At 39.0% G+C, this 12,535-nt stretch overlaps 1 protein-coding gene across 1 annotated transcript in view; it reads left to right on the top strand.

Moving 5' to 3' along the window:
* The window catches only part of LOC113138270 (CUB and sushi domain-containing protein 1), a 950,854-nt gene that overhangs the window by 366,071 nt on the left and 572,248 nt on the right, over positions 1–12,535 (top strand). Inside the window, exon 5 of the mRNA XM_033325108.1 lies at positions 125–332. Within this exon, the coding sequence (XP_033180999.1) occupies positions 125–332 (208 nt within the window). The remainder of the gene's footprint in view (positions 1–124; positions 333–12,535) is intronic.

Genomic DNA, 12,535 nt, shown 5'->3' with positions numbered 1-12,535 from the left:
GTTAGAAAATAATCAAGCAAACCCAAGAAAGAAGGCACCAGAACTAGTGTGGAATATGAAAAATACATGCACGGTCAGAGTTGCTATTACTTCTCACTTTTCTCTTATATCTGTCTTTCTGCAGCAGAGGGAGCATGTGGTGGTACATTACGAGGCACTGCAGGTTCAATAACCAGCCCTGGGTATCCTGCAGAGTATGACAACAACCTGGACTGTACATGGTCAATCCTCGCTGAACCTGGGGACACTATAGCGCTTGTCTTTAATGACTTCTTATTAGAGGACAAATATGACTTCCTGGAAATCAGTGGGACAGAAGCACCAAGCATATGGTGAGATACATCTGATACACAGACCAATGTGGAGCAGAAAAACTTGCCAGGAGTCTTTGTTAGACAGCAGAGCTGAGGCAAGAATACATAATATAAACAGCAGATTGCCAGTGAAATTTAAGACATAAGGAACATTTTTCTTATGACATGAATACACACAAAACCACACATACACAAGCAGAGTGAGCACCACATATTTGTTCTTCAAATTAGGTGGGGACAAAGGATACTACTTTCCAAGAATTACTAGCCTGGAGGCTTTATTGTTCTGTTAGCTGACTTGTGCATGCAGATTAAAGAGAGCTGTTGTTATTTTCACTGTAATTTTCTCTAACTTGTATACTTTCAAGAGGGCCATTTAATATCAAAAGAGGACTAATGATGTTGTTGGGGAGAACAGATACCACTACTGATTGATTAGCTACACAGGAGTCCTGTTGATTTTCCTGATTTATTCAAATCCCACAGGGAAGGTGATTAGTTGTTTTTTTCACCCCCTTTATATATGGCCTTGCTTGAAAATTGGCACTCTGTTGTACGAGAACACACTGGTTTTTAAATTTAGAGTGCTGTTGGAATTCATGTCGGTTTGTTAAGAGTATCTCACATCTCCACTGAAGGCTTCAATGTGTCTGAAGAAGGGAAGGTGAGAAAATAGTTTGGCCTTACTTAGGAAGGTGAGAAAATAGTTTGGCCTTACTTAGCAATAACAGCAGAAACGCCTATAAACTAGGTCTACTCAGAATGCCACATTGGTAGACTGTGATGTTTTCTGGGTTTCAGTGAGTGTCATATATATCTGAAGTAGTGTGTAACTGTGAACACAACATATACTGTATAGAAGCATTCACTTTATACATGACACAACAAAAATGCTGAAATTCCAAACCAGTCTGTGGTGGTTCTCTGCTTTGAAACTGCAATTATGTTCTGTTAAACAAAAAAGAAGTAACTGTTTTTCATAAAGCCCTGTGATGGACTGGCAACCTGTCTAGGGTGTACCCCTGCCTTTCACCTGAAGAGAGCTGGGATAGACTCCAGCAGATCCCCATGACCCTTAAATAGGAATGTGGATATAGATAATGGTTGGCTGGTTGGTTGTTTTTCATAAAACTAAATAAATTCCTAAATCTCTGTTGCCATTTGCTGGCACATGAAATGATTTCTCGAAAATATACAACACATTTCTGTAATTCTTGGCTGAAAAAGTAAGATAAATTCTCTGCCTTTTATCACTGCTAAAGTGTCCCAAAGCATCTCCAAAACTGCACAAGGTGATTTTTTTCATGTCAATAAACATAAACGTCTATGAACAGATATGTTTGTATCTATGGGAGAGAATGTGATGAAGTAATTCTTCTGATTCCGATTTATAGATGATTCACAATTGTGGCACAACTGGCAGTTGAATTAAACAGATACCTTAGGTCAACAAATAAATAAGTGGAGTGAAAGAGCCAGAGAGGATAGCACTAGATGGAAACAGAAGAAATGCAGAATAATTGCATGTTTAGTCCTGTCAGCAGCTGAACAGTGCACATCAACTATGCTCTCTCATGATAATGTTTGAGTCAGGTCTTAAGTGGTCCTCTGCAAGCTGTTGATTGTTTCTCTAGGTTCTGACAGGTTACACACACACGCACACACGCACACACACACACACACACACACACACATACAGCTTCTCTCTGAAAGTATAACATTCAAGGACCACTGTCAACCCAACCTCTGCAATGCAGGGGTAAGATAGGGAGTATATTGGAAAGACTACCCAACATTTTGTCACATGGAAAATGGTCGCTACATCTGGAACTTTACTTCAGATTTCAAATGACTGGTCCTACTTTCACAGATTTTACTTTCACAGATCTACTTTCACACATTCCTACTGGTCCTATAAGCAGTCACATTATTAGTTCAGCTAAATCAAATTACTGCAAATAGGTTAGCATTCCTGCACTCTAGATAGAGGTACTTTAACAGTTGATTTGATGAGTTACTACAGCATCCTGTGAAATTCTACATCATGACAAAAAATGGTCAGTGAACCTAAAGCGCCTCTTGTCATCCGGAGGATCAGAGAAAGGTTCGTAGATGCTCTGACGGTCTGACGATTCTGGTAGAATGCTGGGAAAACAGCAGTGATTTACTAGCTGACTTTGTTACTGGTAACTTAAAAAAAAAGAAAAAAAAAAAGAGTTTAGCACAAAGTTACTAAAGAATAAAAAAACTGACCGAAGAACGATGAGAATAGAAACCTAGAGAGATATATAGCAAAAAAACCCAAAAAAGAAAAAGCCAGAAAGCAATGAAAGACAAAAGCAAAAAGCCTAGAACAAAGGCTTTTATAGGCCATTATTCTGGAGAGGGGATTCAAAGTCATAAAACTGATTCCTAAGGGAAGAGCAGGAAAAATTCATCCTTAAAATACTAGTCTCTTATTAAACAGTTTGATCATGCCACTATTTGACTATTTTCAGTGACTTTCTGTTACACATAACTAAATTAACAACAATGGTTAGTTAGAATTAAGCACTTTTACAACTGAGTACCACCTGAACATGGGTGGGGTCATCAAACTGCCAGGACACCAACAAGCACAGAAACATCTGCACCTCCTTGTAGGCCCATAGCATTGTTTTGCGAGTTGCATTAGGCATTTGCCTCATTAAGGACTAGAAAAATGGAAAGCAGCCACTGTTGTTTTTAAAAATGGTGGGTTTGATTCTTGTGCTGGACGTGGTCAGACGTCGTGCTCCTCTAGTAACATCACTTCCTGGCCAATCAGTGGCCTGCAATCTGTTAACGTCACATTTTAGTATTGGCTTGGCTGGCTTGCAACCTTAAAAAACTACCTGCTACAAGGTACTGTCCCCTAATGAAAAATCCCAAAAACCATGTTGAATCAAGTCGAGCTGAGTAGAGCTAGTGGAAATGCCCCATTAGAGAGCAGCAGGGTGTTTTATGGCCGGGCTCTGGCCTGGCTCTGAGGTCAAGATAACCAGTTCATGCAGTTTTCCTGAAACACCCGTGTGTGCTCTCTGGTCACAATTCGAATAGAGTGTTCTATTTAGGGTTAGCTAGAGTTCGCTGATAAAATTGTCCCTGGGTGTTTGTTTTAAGGCAGTTTTGGTTAAGCTTGGAGGTTCTGTTGCTACAGATGACAATAGCAGTAGTGAAATGGAGTGTGTCCTGGGTCTTCCCCAGGGCCTCCTTCCCATGGGACATGCCCGGGAACAGATGCCCGAGCCAAGTCAGCTGGTTCCTCTCAATGTGGAGGAGCAGCGGCTCTACTCCGAGCTCCTCCCAGGTGACCGAGAAAGTTACCTTTCAGTTGTAACTGTAGATAAACTACAACTACAGATGAAATACTAAGAAAAACCTCCATTGTTACCCATCAAGTACCTTTCAGTTGTAACTTGATTATGTTGGTAATAACTCATATATATTTATACTAAGTAAAACACAACTATTTACTAGGTAAGTGAGCTGAAACTGGACTGTAAAAGAAAGTCTCATCTGTTTCCCAGAAATTACCGCATTCTTCCCACATCCTTTGTAATATGTTTTTCTCCTTTCCATGCATTCAACACAAACGTTCATTATTAAGTCAAACACAACTGTTTACTAGGTAAGTGAGCTGAAACTGGACTGTAAAAGAAAGTCTCGTCTGTTATTTTAGTGTAATCACTGCTGTATTGATGCATTCAAATGGAAAAGAGTAGATTTAAATAAATAGATTTCTTCTATTTATTTACCAAACTCCTGAATGTTCGGTTATGTATGATCATAACATCAATATGCTTGTGTGATAGGATAAAGTTAAGTTCTATTCTTATGTCACAATCTCTTTTGTAGTTCAGAGTCCAGAGGATGTTGTGCACAGATACCAAGCTGTCCTAAAAGAGTTTAGGCGCACCAGGAGTGTGAGCCTCAGCTGTGAAACACTGAATGTGGACAGGAACACAATTGCACTTTGCCTTTGTGTGGCAGCATACTTTGTTAAAAAAGTGTTTTGAAGGGTTCTGGCTCTTTATGTGTTTACACTCTAAGAACATGTAACTGAGGTTCTATGCAACATCTTTCGATTAAAGATCTGTTTCTTTTACAGTCCAGTTTCAGCTCACTTACCTAGTAAATAGTTGTGTTTTACTTAGTAAATCCAGTTACAACTGAAAGGTACTTGATGGGTAACAATGGAGGTTTTTCTTAGTATTTCATCTGTAGTTGCACTGTTGCACTCGTTACAGATGGTAGTTACCCATCACATACTGTAAGTTTCCCTTTATTTACCAAATAAATTCTTAGTAATTAGGGGACTGTAAAAGGAAGCATTACCGAAGTTTTAAATAGTGGTAGTGGTAATTGGAATGATGTTGGTTAAAAATATGCAACACAGAATGGTGTGTTCACGTTACACTTTATGCTTAATAAACAGTCGAACTAGACAGGTCAATTTCACCCGGGAGGACAAAAAGTGCACAGTAAAACAATACATTTTTCCTCTTTTCTCCTCATTTCAAAAAATTTATTGTCAAAATATAATAAATCAAATACATTCCTTACAAAACATATCTACATTTGCAGGGTAGTTGCACAGGAATATTTTAGGAAACATTGCTGATTCTATTCATGAAGTCTAGCAAAAATTTCCAAAATATTAAAAGATTTATGCTTGCCATCATAAAAAAGATTTAAAAGATCTACATACAATAATCACAGTTTACGGTAAACACTGACCACAGGGCTTTTTCTTTACAAGTACACATCTTTATAGTATTGGCTACAGTATGGTTACTACTTATTGCTACGCTTACTTAACTACCAATTGCTACTTACTTAACTAATTGCTACAACTTACTTAATCATATTTTGTTCCTTTATGCTCACTATATTATTCATATTGATTTTAACCTGGGCAAAGTGCAGAAAACAGAAAAATTTGCTCTAATGTATCATCAACTTCATGGATTTTAAATAAATAGTGGTTTGTTGTGCTGATTTTAGAAGTGTGATGGAATGTCTAAGTTTTCACCTTACCTTTCTACAGTATCTGTTCAATACTTCTAAGTAAATGAAAGGCCCTCGTTGCCCTCATGCTACTGCTTTTTTTTACTCCTTTTGCAACTACTAATCCTGTCTCTTTTACACTGTAAAACACCTCTCGTGTTTTATTTTATGTAAATTTTAAATTATGTTTATTGGCTGTCTTATTGTCTGTGTGTGTGTTTGTGTGTCTGTGTGAGTATGTGGGTTTGATATGAGATTAAACAGCCAATTTGACTGTTGTTTTACTATTGAATCAGCCTTATCAGCGTACATCAGTCCTCATATACGTCAGTAGGAGCCTGCTCACCTACTGGAGACAATGTGGGTCAATGGCATTGGATTAGCATTGTTTCCATTAGCATTAACACCTGACATTGTCAAGACATTTTATTTCCTAACCCTAACCAAAATGTTTTATTTCCTAACCGTAACCAAGCCGTTTTAATGCCTAAATATAACCGAGTAGTTGTTGTGCTTAAACTTAAGGACATAACTTATGTAATGTATGTAATGACAACAGTGAAGATCTAATTCAATTCAATTCAATTCAATTTTATTTGTATAGCGCCAAATCACAATACAAATCATCTCAAGGCACTTTACAAAAACTAAAACTAAAAACCCAACAATTCCCTTATGAGCAAGCACTTGGCGACAGTGGAGAGGAAAAACTCCCTTTAACGGAAGAAAAAACCTCCAGCAGATTGGAGGTTTTGGGCGGCCATCTGCCTCGACCGGTTGGGGTGAGTGGATAGAGCAGAGAGAAAAGAACAGCAACAATAAACAATAAATAGACACTGCAGGTTGGTGGGACCAGTAACTGCACATCAGCGATATACAGCTCCAGGACCGGGGACACCTGCAGAAGGTACAGAGAGAGAACAGAGAGAGAAGGGGGAGAGAGCACAAACTAGGGGAGAGAGAGAGCACAAGGTTAGTAACATTCAATGGTGGAATATACATGAGGTGGGAGGAGAGAAGAGAGGGGAGGGGAAGGGAAGGGAGGGGGTTAGGGTAGTGGAGTTCAGTGCACCGATGGTCCTCGGGCGTCTAGGCCTATAGCAGCATAACTAAGGGATGGTTCAGGGTTGCCTGAAGCCAGCCCTAACTATATGCTTTGTCATAGAGGAAGGTTTTAAGTCTAGCCTTAAAAGTATAGAGAGTGTCTGCCTCCTGGAGGAGCTTGATAACTAAAGGCTCTGCCTCCCAGTCTGCTTTTGGAAACTCTGGGAACCACAAGTAGACCTGCACTCTGAGAGCGAAGTGGTCTATTGGGATAATATGGTACTATGAGGTCTTTGAGGTATGAAGGAGCTTGATTATGAAGGGATTTGTATGTGAGAAGAAGGATTTTAAATTCTATTCTATATTTTACAGGGAGCCAATGAAGAGAAGCCAATATAGGAGAAATATGATCTCTCTTGCTAGTTCCTGTCAGGACTCTGGCTGCGGCATTCTGGATTAATTGGAGGCTTTTTATGGAGATATTGGGACATCCAGATAGTAATGAGTTACAGTAATCTAGCCTTGAGGTAACAAATGCATGGACTAGTTTTTCTGCATCATTTTGAGACAGGATGTTTCTAATTTTGGAAATGTTGCGCAGGCGAAAGAACGCAGTTCTAGAGATTTGTTTTATGTGTGAGTTAAAGGACATGTCCTGGTCAAAAATAACTCCAAGGTTTTTTACAGTAGTGCTAGAGGCACTCCTCCCACAAGCATTTTTCCAATACATTATTGAAAATGGTTTGCTAATCAACTTGTAAAAGAGTTTAAATTTGGATTTATGCAACTGGAATTGAATGAGGTGCACAGATGGTCTTTAAAATTAGATGACACTAAGTTATCAATATGTTGATCCACTGAGCCCACTTTTGAAATAGTATGTTCCCATATATTCTCATGTGCTTAATCTGAGCCGATATACAAAAACAGTTCATTTGTACTTCAAATGAATAAAATCACAACAATATTATACTGCTATCATCACGTTTTAGACCACATTGCCAATGTTTTTACAGAGGAAGGCTGTAATAGTGCAATACTGGCAATGATTTACTGATGTAATATGGAAGAGGTATGTGCTGACTCTGGTATATGCACTGTATATAACTTGACAGCTAGGTAAACTCTTCCCTAACATCAAGACTCTGAAGACATAGGCTCTTCTTCCACAGGTTTATTGACATTTTGAGGAAAGGTGAAACTGAAACATACAAATGCATAATCGACAGATATATACCAAATGAAATGAATTACATCTCTTTTTTCCTTTTACTGTCACAAGTTTATGTATTTAACAAACATCTTTAATTTTATCTGTAATGTATGTATATTTAACATGTATTCAATTCCCTAATCTAATACTATTTTATCTATACTGCATTTATATGGACTTTTAATAGAAGTAGATAACGAATAATAGGCTTCTAACACTCAGCTCCATAAAATGTAACACAATCCCCAAATAATAATCTGCAATCGTAGATGTTGTTAAAAACAGTCAATACATACCGACGATGCTTCAACATACGCAAGATGTATACAAATATCATGGTATAGCTTCAAATGCACAACACATACTACTCTCTGTGTCATGCTTGCTCACTTCCTCATTAATGGTCTCACGGCATGACTGTTTACTGAAACTTCAGATTCTTAAAGGGCCACAACCAAATAAAGAGAAGTATACAGATTAATTTTAAAAATAAAAACAATACTTGAAACATATTACATTGTTTTTCATCAAGACAGAAATGCCCTTAAAACTAACCATCGATAGTGAATCAGCACCCCATATCATCACTTAATCAAATCACATCAAAATTCAATTCAATTTTAGAGAGAGAAAAGAACAGCAACAATAAACAACAAATAGTCACTGCAGGTTCGTGGGACCAGTAACTGCACATCAGGGATATACAGCTCCAGGACCGGGGACACCTGCAGAAGGTACAGAGAGAGAACAGAGAGAGAAGGGGGAGAGAGCACAAACTAGGGGAGAGAGAGCACAAGGTTAGTGACATCCAATGATGGAATATACATGTGAGGGGGGAGGAGAGGAATAGAGGGGAAGGGAAGGGAAGGGAGGGGAGGGGAGGGTTAGCTTAGGGGAGTTCGGTGCACCGATGGTCCTTGGGCAGTCTAGGCCTATAGCAGCATAACTAAGGGATGGTTCAGGGTTACCTGAAGCCAGCCCTAACTATACGCTTTGTCAAAAAGGAATGTTTTAAGTCTAGCCTTAAAAGTACAGCGAGTGTCTGCCTCCTGAACCCAGACTGGGAGCTGGTTCCACAGGAGAGGAGCTTGATAGCTAAAGGTTCTGCCTCCCATTCTGCTTTTGGAAACTCTGGGAACCACAAGTAGACCTGCAGTCTGAGAGCGAAGTGGTCTATTGGGATAATATGGTACTATGAGGTCTTTAAGGTATGAAGGAGCTAGATACAGCTGAGTGTCATCTGCATAGCAGTGGCAATTAATAGAGTGCTTCCTAATGACATAGCCTAAAGGAAGCATGTACAGGGTGAACAGAATTGGTCCTAGGACAGAGACTTGTGGAACTCCATAACTAACTTTGTGCGTGTGGAAGGTTCATCATGGACATGAACAAACTGGAATCTGTCCGATAAACACGTTTGATTATTTTCATACAAATAGGGGAATGGGATGGTACAAAAATGCTATAGTATAGTGAACACTTCCTTTGGCATTTTAGTGGTATTACATTTTTTTGTAGTAATTTACCCAAGGTTGCAAAACAGAAGTCTGTGATTCCAAACAAAGGAAAAACGGGGATGCGGGGCAGGGGAGACAGGACATGGAGACAGGCAGTCCCACAGGCAGGAACACAGGCTGACGGATAGGCAATCATACAGGACGAACAAATGGGAAACAAAGGGAAAGGGCTTGTATATATAGACACACAGGGAGAGAGGCAAAGGGCGGACACAGGTGAAATTGATACGGATGATTAAACATAAAGTTACCGGAGACCGTAGCAGGGAAAACAGGAAGTAAGCACAACATAAAGGTCCTTGGCAGGAAGCCCACACAAGGATCATGACAAGTGAAAAGTAATATTTACTTAAGTACTGTACTTTAAGCAGCATTCACACTATTGAGATCCTGTGTATTTATTAGTGTAAATACTGTTTCAGCAATCACACGCTTGTTCTCTTACATCTTTATTATATTATTATTCTATTATTCCCGGTTCTGCTGGAGGTTTTTTCTTCCGTTAAAGGGAGTTTTTCCTCTCCACTATCGCCAAGTGCTTGCTCATAAGGGATTTGTTGGTTTTTTAGTTTTAGTTTTTGTAAAGTGCCTTGAGATGATTTGTATTGTGATTTGGTGCTATACAAATAAAATTGAATTGAATTGAATTGAATTATTTTCTTCTTTGACATGCTTCTCCTCCTACACGCTTACAGCTAGAAACATGATTCCAACAGTAACATGTTAAGCATGTTGTGCATATACGTGCTATTACTTTGTGTTTGTATAACATTTCTATGATTTTATATGAATTTTTCAAATAAGAAAAATTCCCATTCAAATGAATGGGAGAAATGGTGTGACTTTACTGAAACAGGTACAGTGGGTACGGAAAGTATTCAGACCCCTTTAAATTTTTCACTCTTTGTGTCATTGCATCCATTTGCCAAAATCAAAAAAGTTCATTTTATTTCTCATTAATGTACACTCAGCACCCCATCTTGACAGAAAAAAACAGAAATGTAGAAATTTTTGCAAATTTATTAAAAAAAAAACTGAAATATCACATGGTCATAAGTATTCAGACCTTTTGCAGTGACACTCATATTTAGCTCACATGCTGTCCATTTCTTCTGATCCTCCTTAAGATGGTTCTGCGCCTTCATTGGAGTCCAGCTGTGTTTAATTAAACTGATTGGACTTGATTAGGAAAGGTACACACCTGTCTATATAAGACCTTACAGCTCACAGTGCATGTCAGAGCGAATGAGAATCATGAGGTCGAAGGAACTGCCCAAGGAGCTCAGAGACAGAATTGTGGCAAGGCAAGGCACAGATCTGGCCAAGGTTACAAAAGAATTTCTGCAGCACTCAAGATTCGTAAGAGCACAGTGGCCTCCATAATCCTCAAATGGAAAAAGTTTGGGATGACCAGAACTCTTGCTAGACCTGGCCGTCCAGCCAAACTGAGCAATCGTGGGAGAAGAGTCTTGGTGAGAGAGGTAAAGAAGAACCCAAAGATCACTGTGGCTGAGCTCCAGAGATGCAGTAGGGAGATGGGAGAAAGTTCCACAAAGTCAACTATCACTGCAGTCGGGGCATTATGGCAGACTGGCCCGACGGAAGCAAGGCACATGAAAGCCCGCACAGAGTTTGCCAAAAAACACATGAAGGACTCCCAGACTATGAGAAATAAGATTCTCTGGTCTGATGAGACCAAGATTGAACTTTTTGGCGTCAATTGTAAGCGGTATGTGGGGAGAAAACCAGGCACTGCTCATCACCTGCCCAATACAATCCCTACAGTGAAACATGGTGGTGGGAGCATCATGTTGTGGGGGTGTTTTTCAGCTGCAGGGACAGGATGACTGGTTGCAATTGAAGGAAAGATGAATGCGGCCAAGTACAGAGATATCCTGGAAGAAAACCTCTTCCAGAGTGCTCAGGACCTCAGACTGGGCCGAAGGTTCACCTTTCAACTCTGTGACTGTTCTTGACTGGTCCAGCCAGAGTCCTGACCTAAACCCAATTGAGCATCTCTGGAGAGACCCGAAAATGGCTGTCCACCAACATTCACCATCCAACCTGACAGAACTGGAGAGGATCTGCAAGGAAGAATGGCAGAGGATCCCCAAATCCAGGTGTGAAAAACTTGTTGCATCATTCCCAAGAAGACTCATGGCTGTACTAGCTCAAATGGGTGCTTCTACTCAATACTGAGCAAAGGGTCTGAATACTTGTGACCATGTGATATTTCAGTTTTTCTTTTTTAATAAATTTGCAAAAATTTCTACATTTCTGTTTGTTTCTGTCAAGATGGGGTGCTGAGTGTACATTGAGAAATAAAATGAACTTTTTGATTTTGGCAAATGGCTGCAATGACACAAAGAGTGAAAAATTTAAAGGGGTCTGAATACTTTCCGTACCCACTGTATATTTCCATGCGCATATATCTCTGGCACACGTGCAGCTATAGACTCTCTTTAAATTTTAAAAAAATGTCAGTGTTTTGCTGAGTTTAACAGGTGTGACGTAAGGAGCCAGAGCAGAGGAGCTCTCAAGGCTTCAGTTTTAACTCTACAAGCACAAAACTCATCTCAGAAGTTGCCATATGCTTCTTTTTTCGCTTCATCAAGACAGATGTTGTTTTTGCCATTGGAGCCTTAATTGACAGCAAAGTCGCCTCGTTGACTCCAATAGAAATTAGTTGCCTGCATAATTAAAGTTCAGATCTTAACTCAAGGTTGAATGAGTCTCCTGCAACATGCCCCTCATTCAAAATAAAAGCCTTTTTATTACATTATTTCAAAATAAAAGTCAACAAACTCAACTAATATGAGCTTAAAATTGACTTTGTCTATTGAGATACATGTTTAGGCACTTAGGCCATTTTAAATGTCCACCTTCTTGTGTTCTCCCAGCCAGAAATACTGGCTTCCACAATGAAATCCTAGTTATCTACAGGAAGTTACTGCGGTGTTCCAAAGCATAACGAATATTCAAAATTAAAGTTCAGTTCTTAACTCAAGGTGACATGGGTCTCCTGCAGCACTCTGCCTTTTCAAAATCAAAGCCTTTTTATGTCATGGTTTCAAAATAATTGGTAATTGGTCAAATAAAATGGTAATATTAGCTCTTTTCCAGCAGTTTTCAGCAACTCTTTTCAGCTTTCAGAATCAGAATAAGTATCAGAAACAGGTTTATTGCCAAATAAATGAGGGGTTCCCATTATAAGGAATTTGTTTTGGTGAGATGGTGCATACATAGACCATAGACATGACAAGTAACATATATATATATATAACATATATTAAGTGTCCTAAATAGGCTGCATAGATAAAATAAAATAAAGTAAGGTGCAGTAAAATAAAAAAATACTGTATGTATATTTTTCTTATTTACAAAATGAATTTACAGAATTTACAGAAGTAACACAATGT

Source organism: Mastacembelus armatus, chromosome 3 (assembly GCF_900324485.2).
Source record: "Mastacembelus armatus chromosome 3, fMasArm1.2, whole genome shotgun sequence".
Lineage (NCBI taxonomy): Eukaryota > Metazoa > Chordata > Actinopteri > Synbranchiformes > Mastacembelidae > Mastacembelus > Mastacembelus armatus.
Note: the sequence above shows the minus strand (reverse complement) of the source record. Positions and strands in the feature narration are given on the sequence as shown.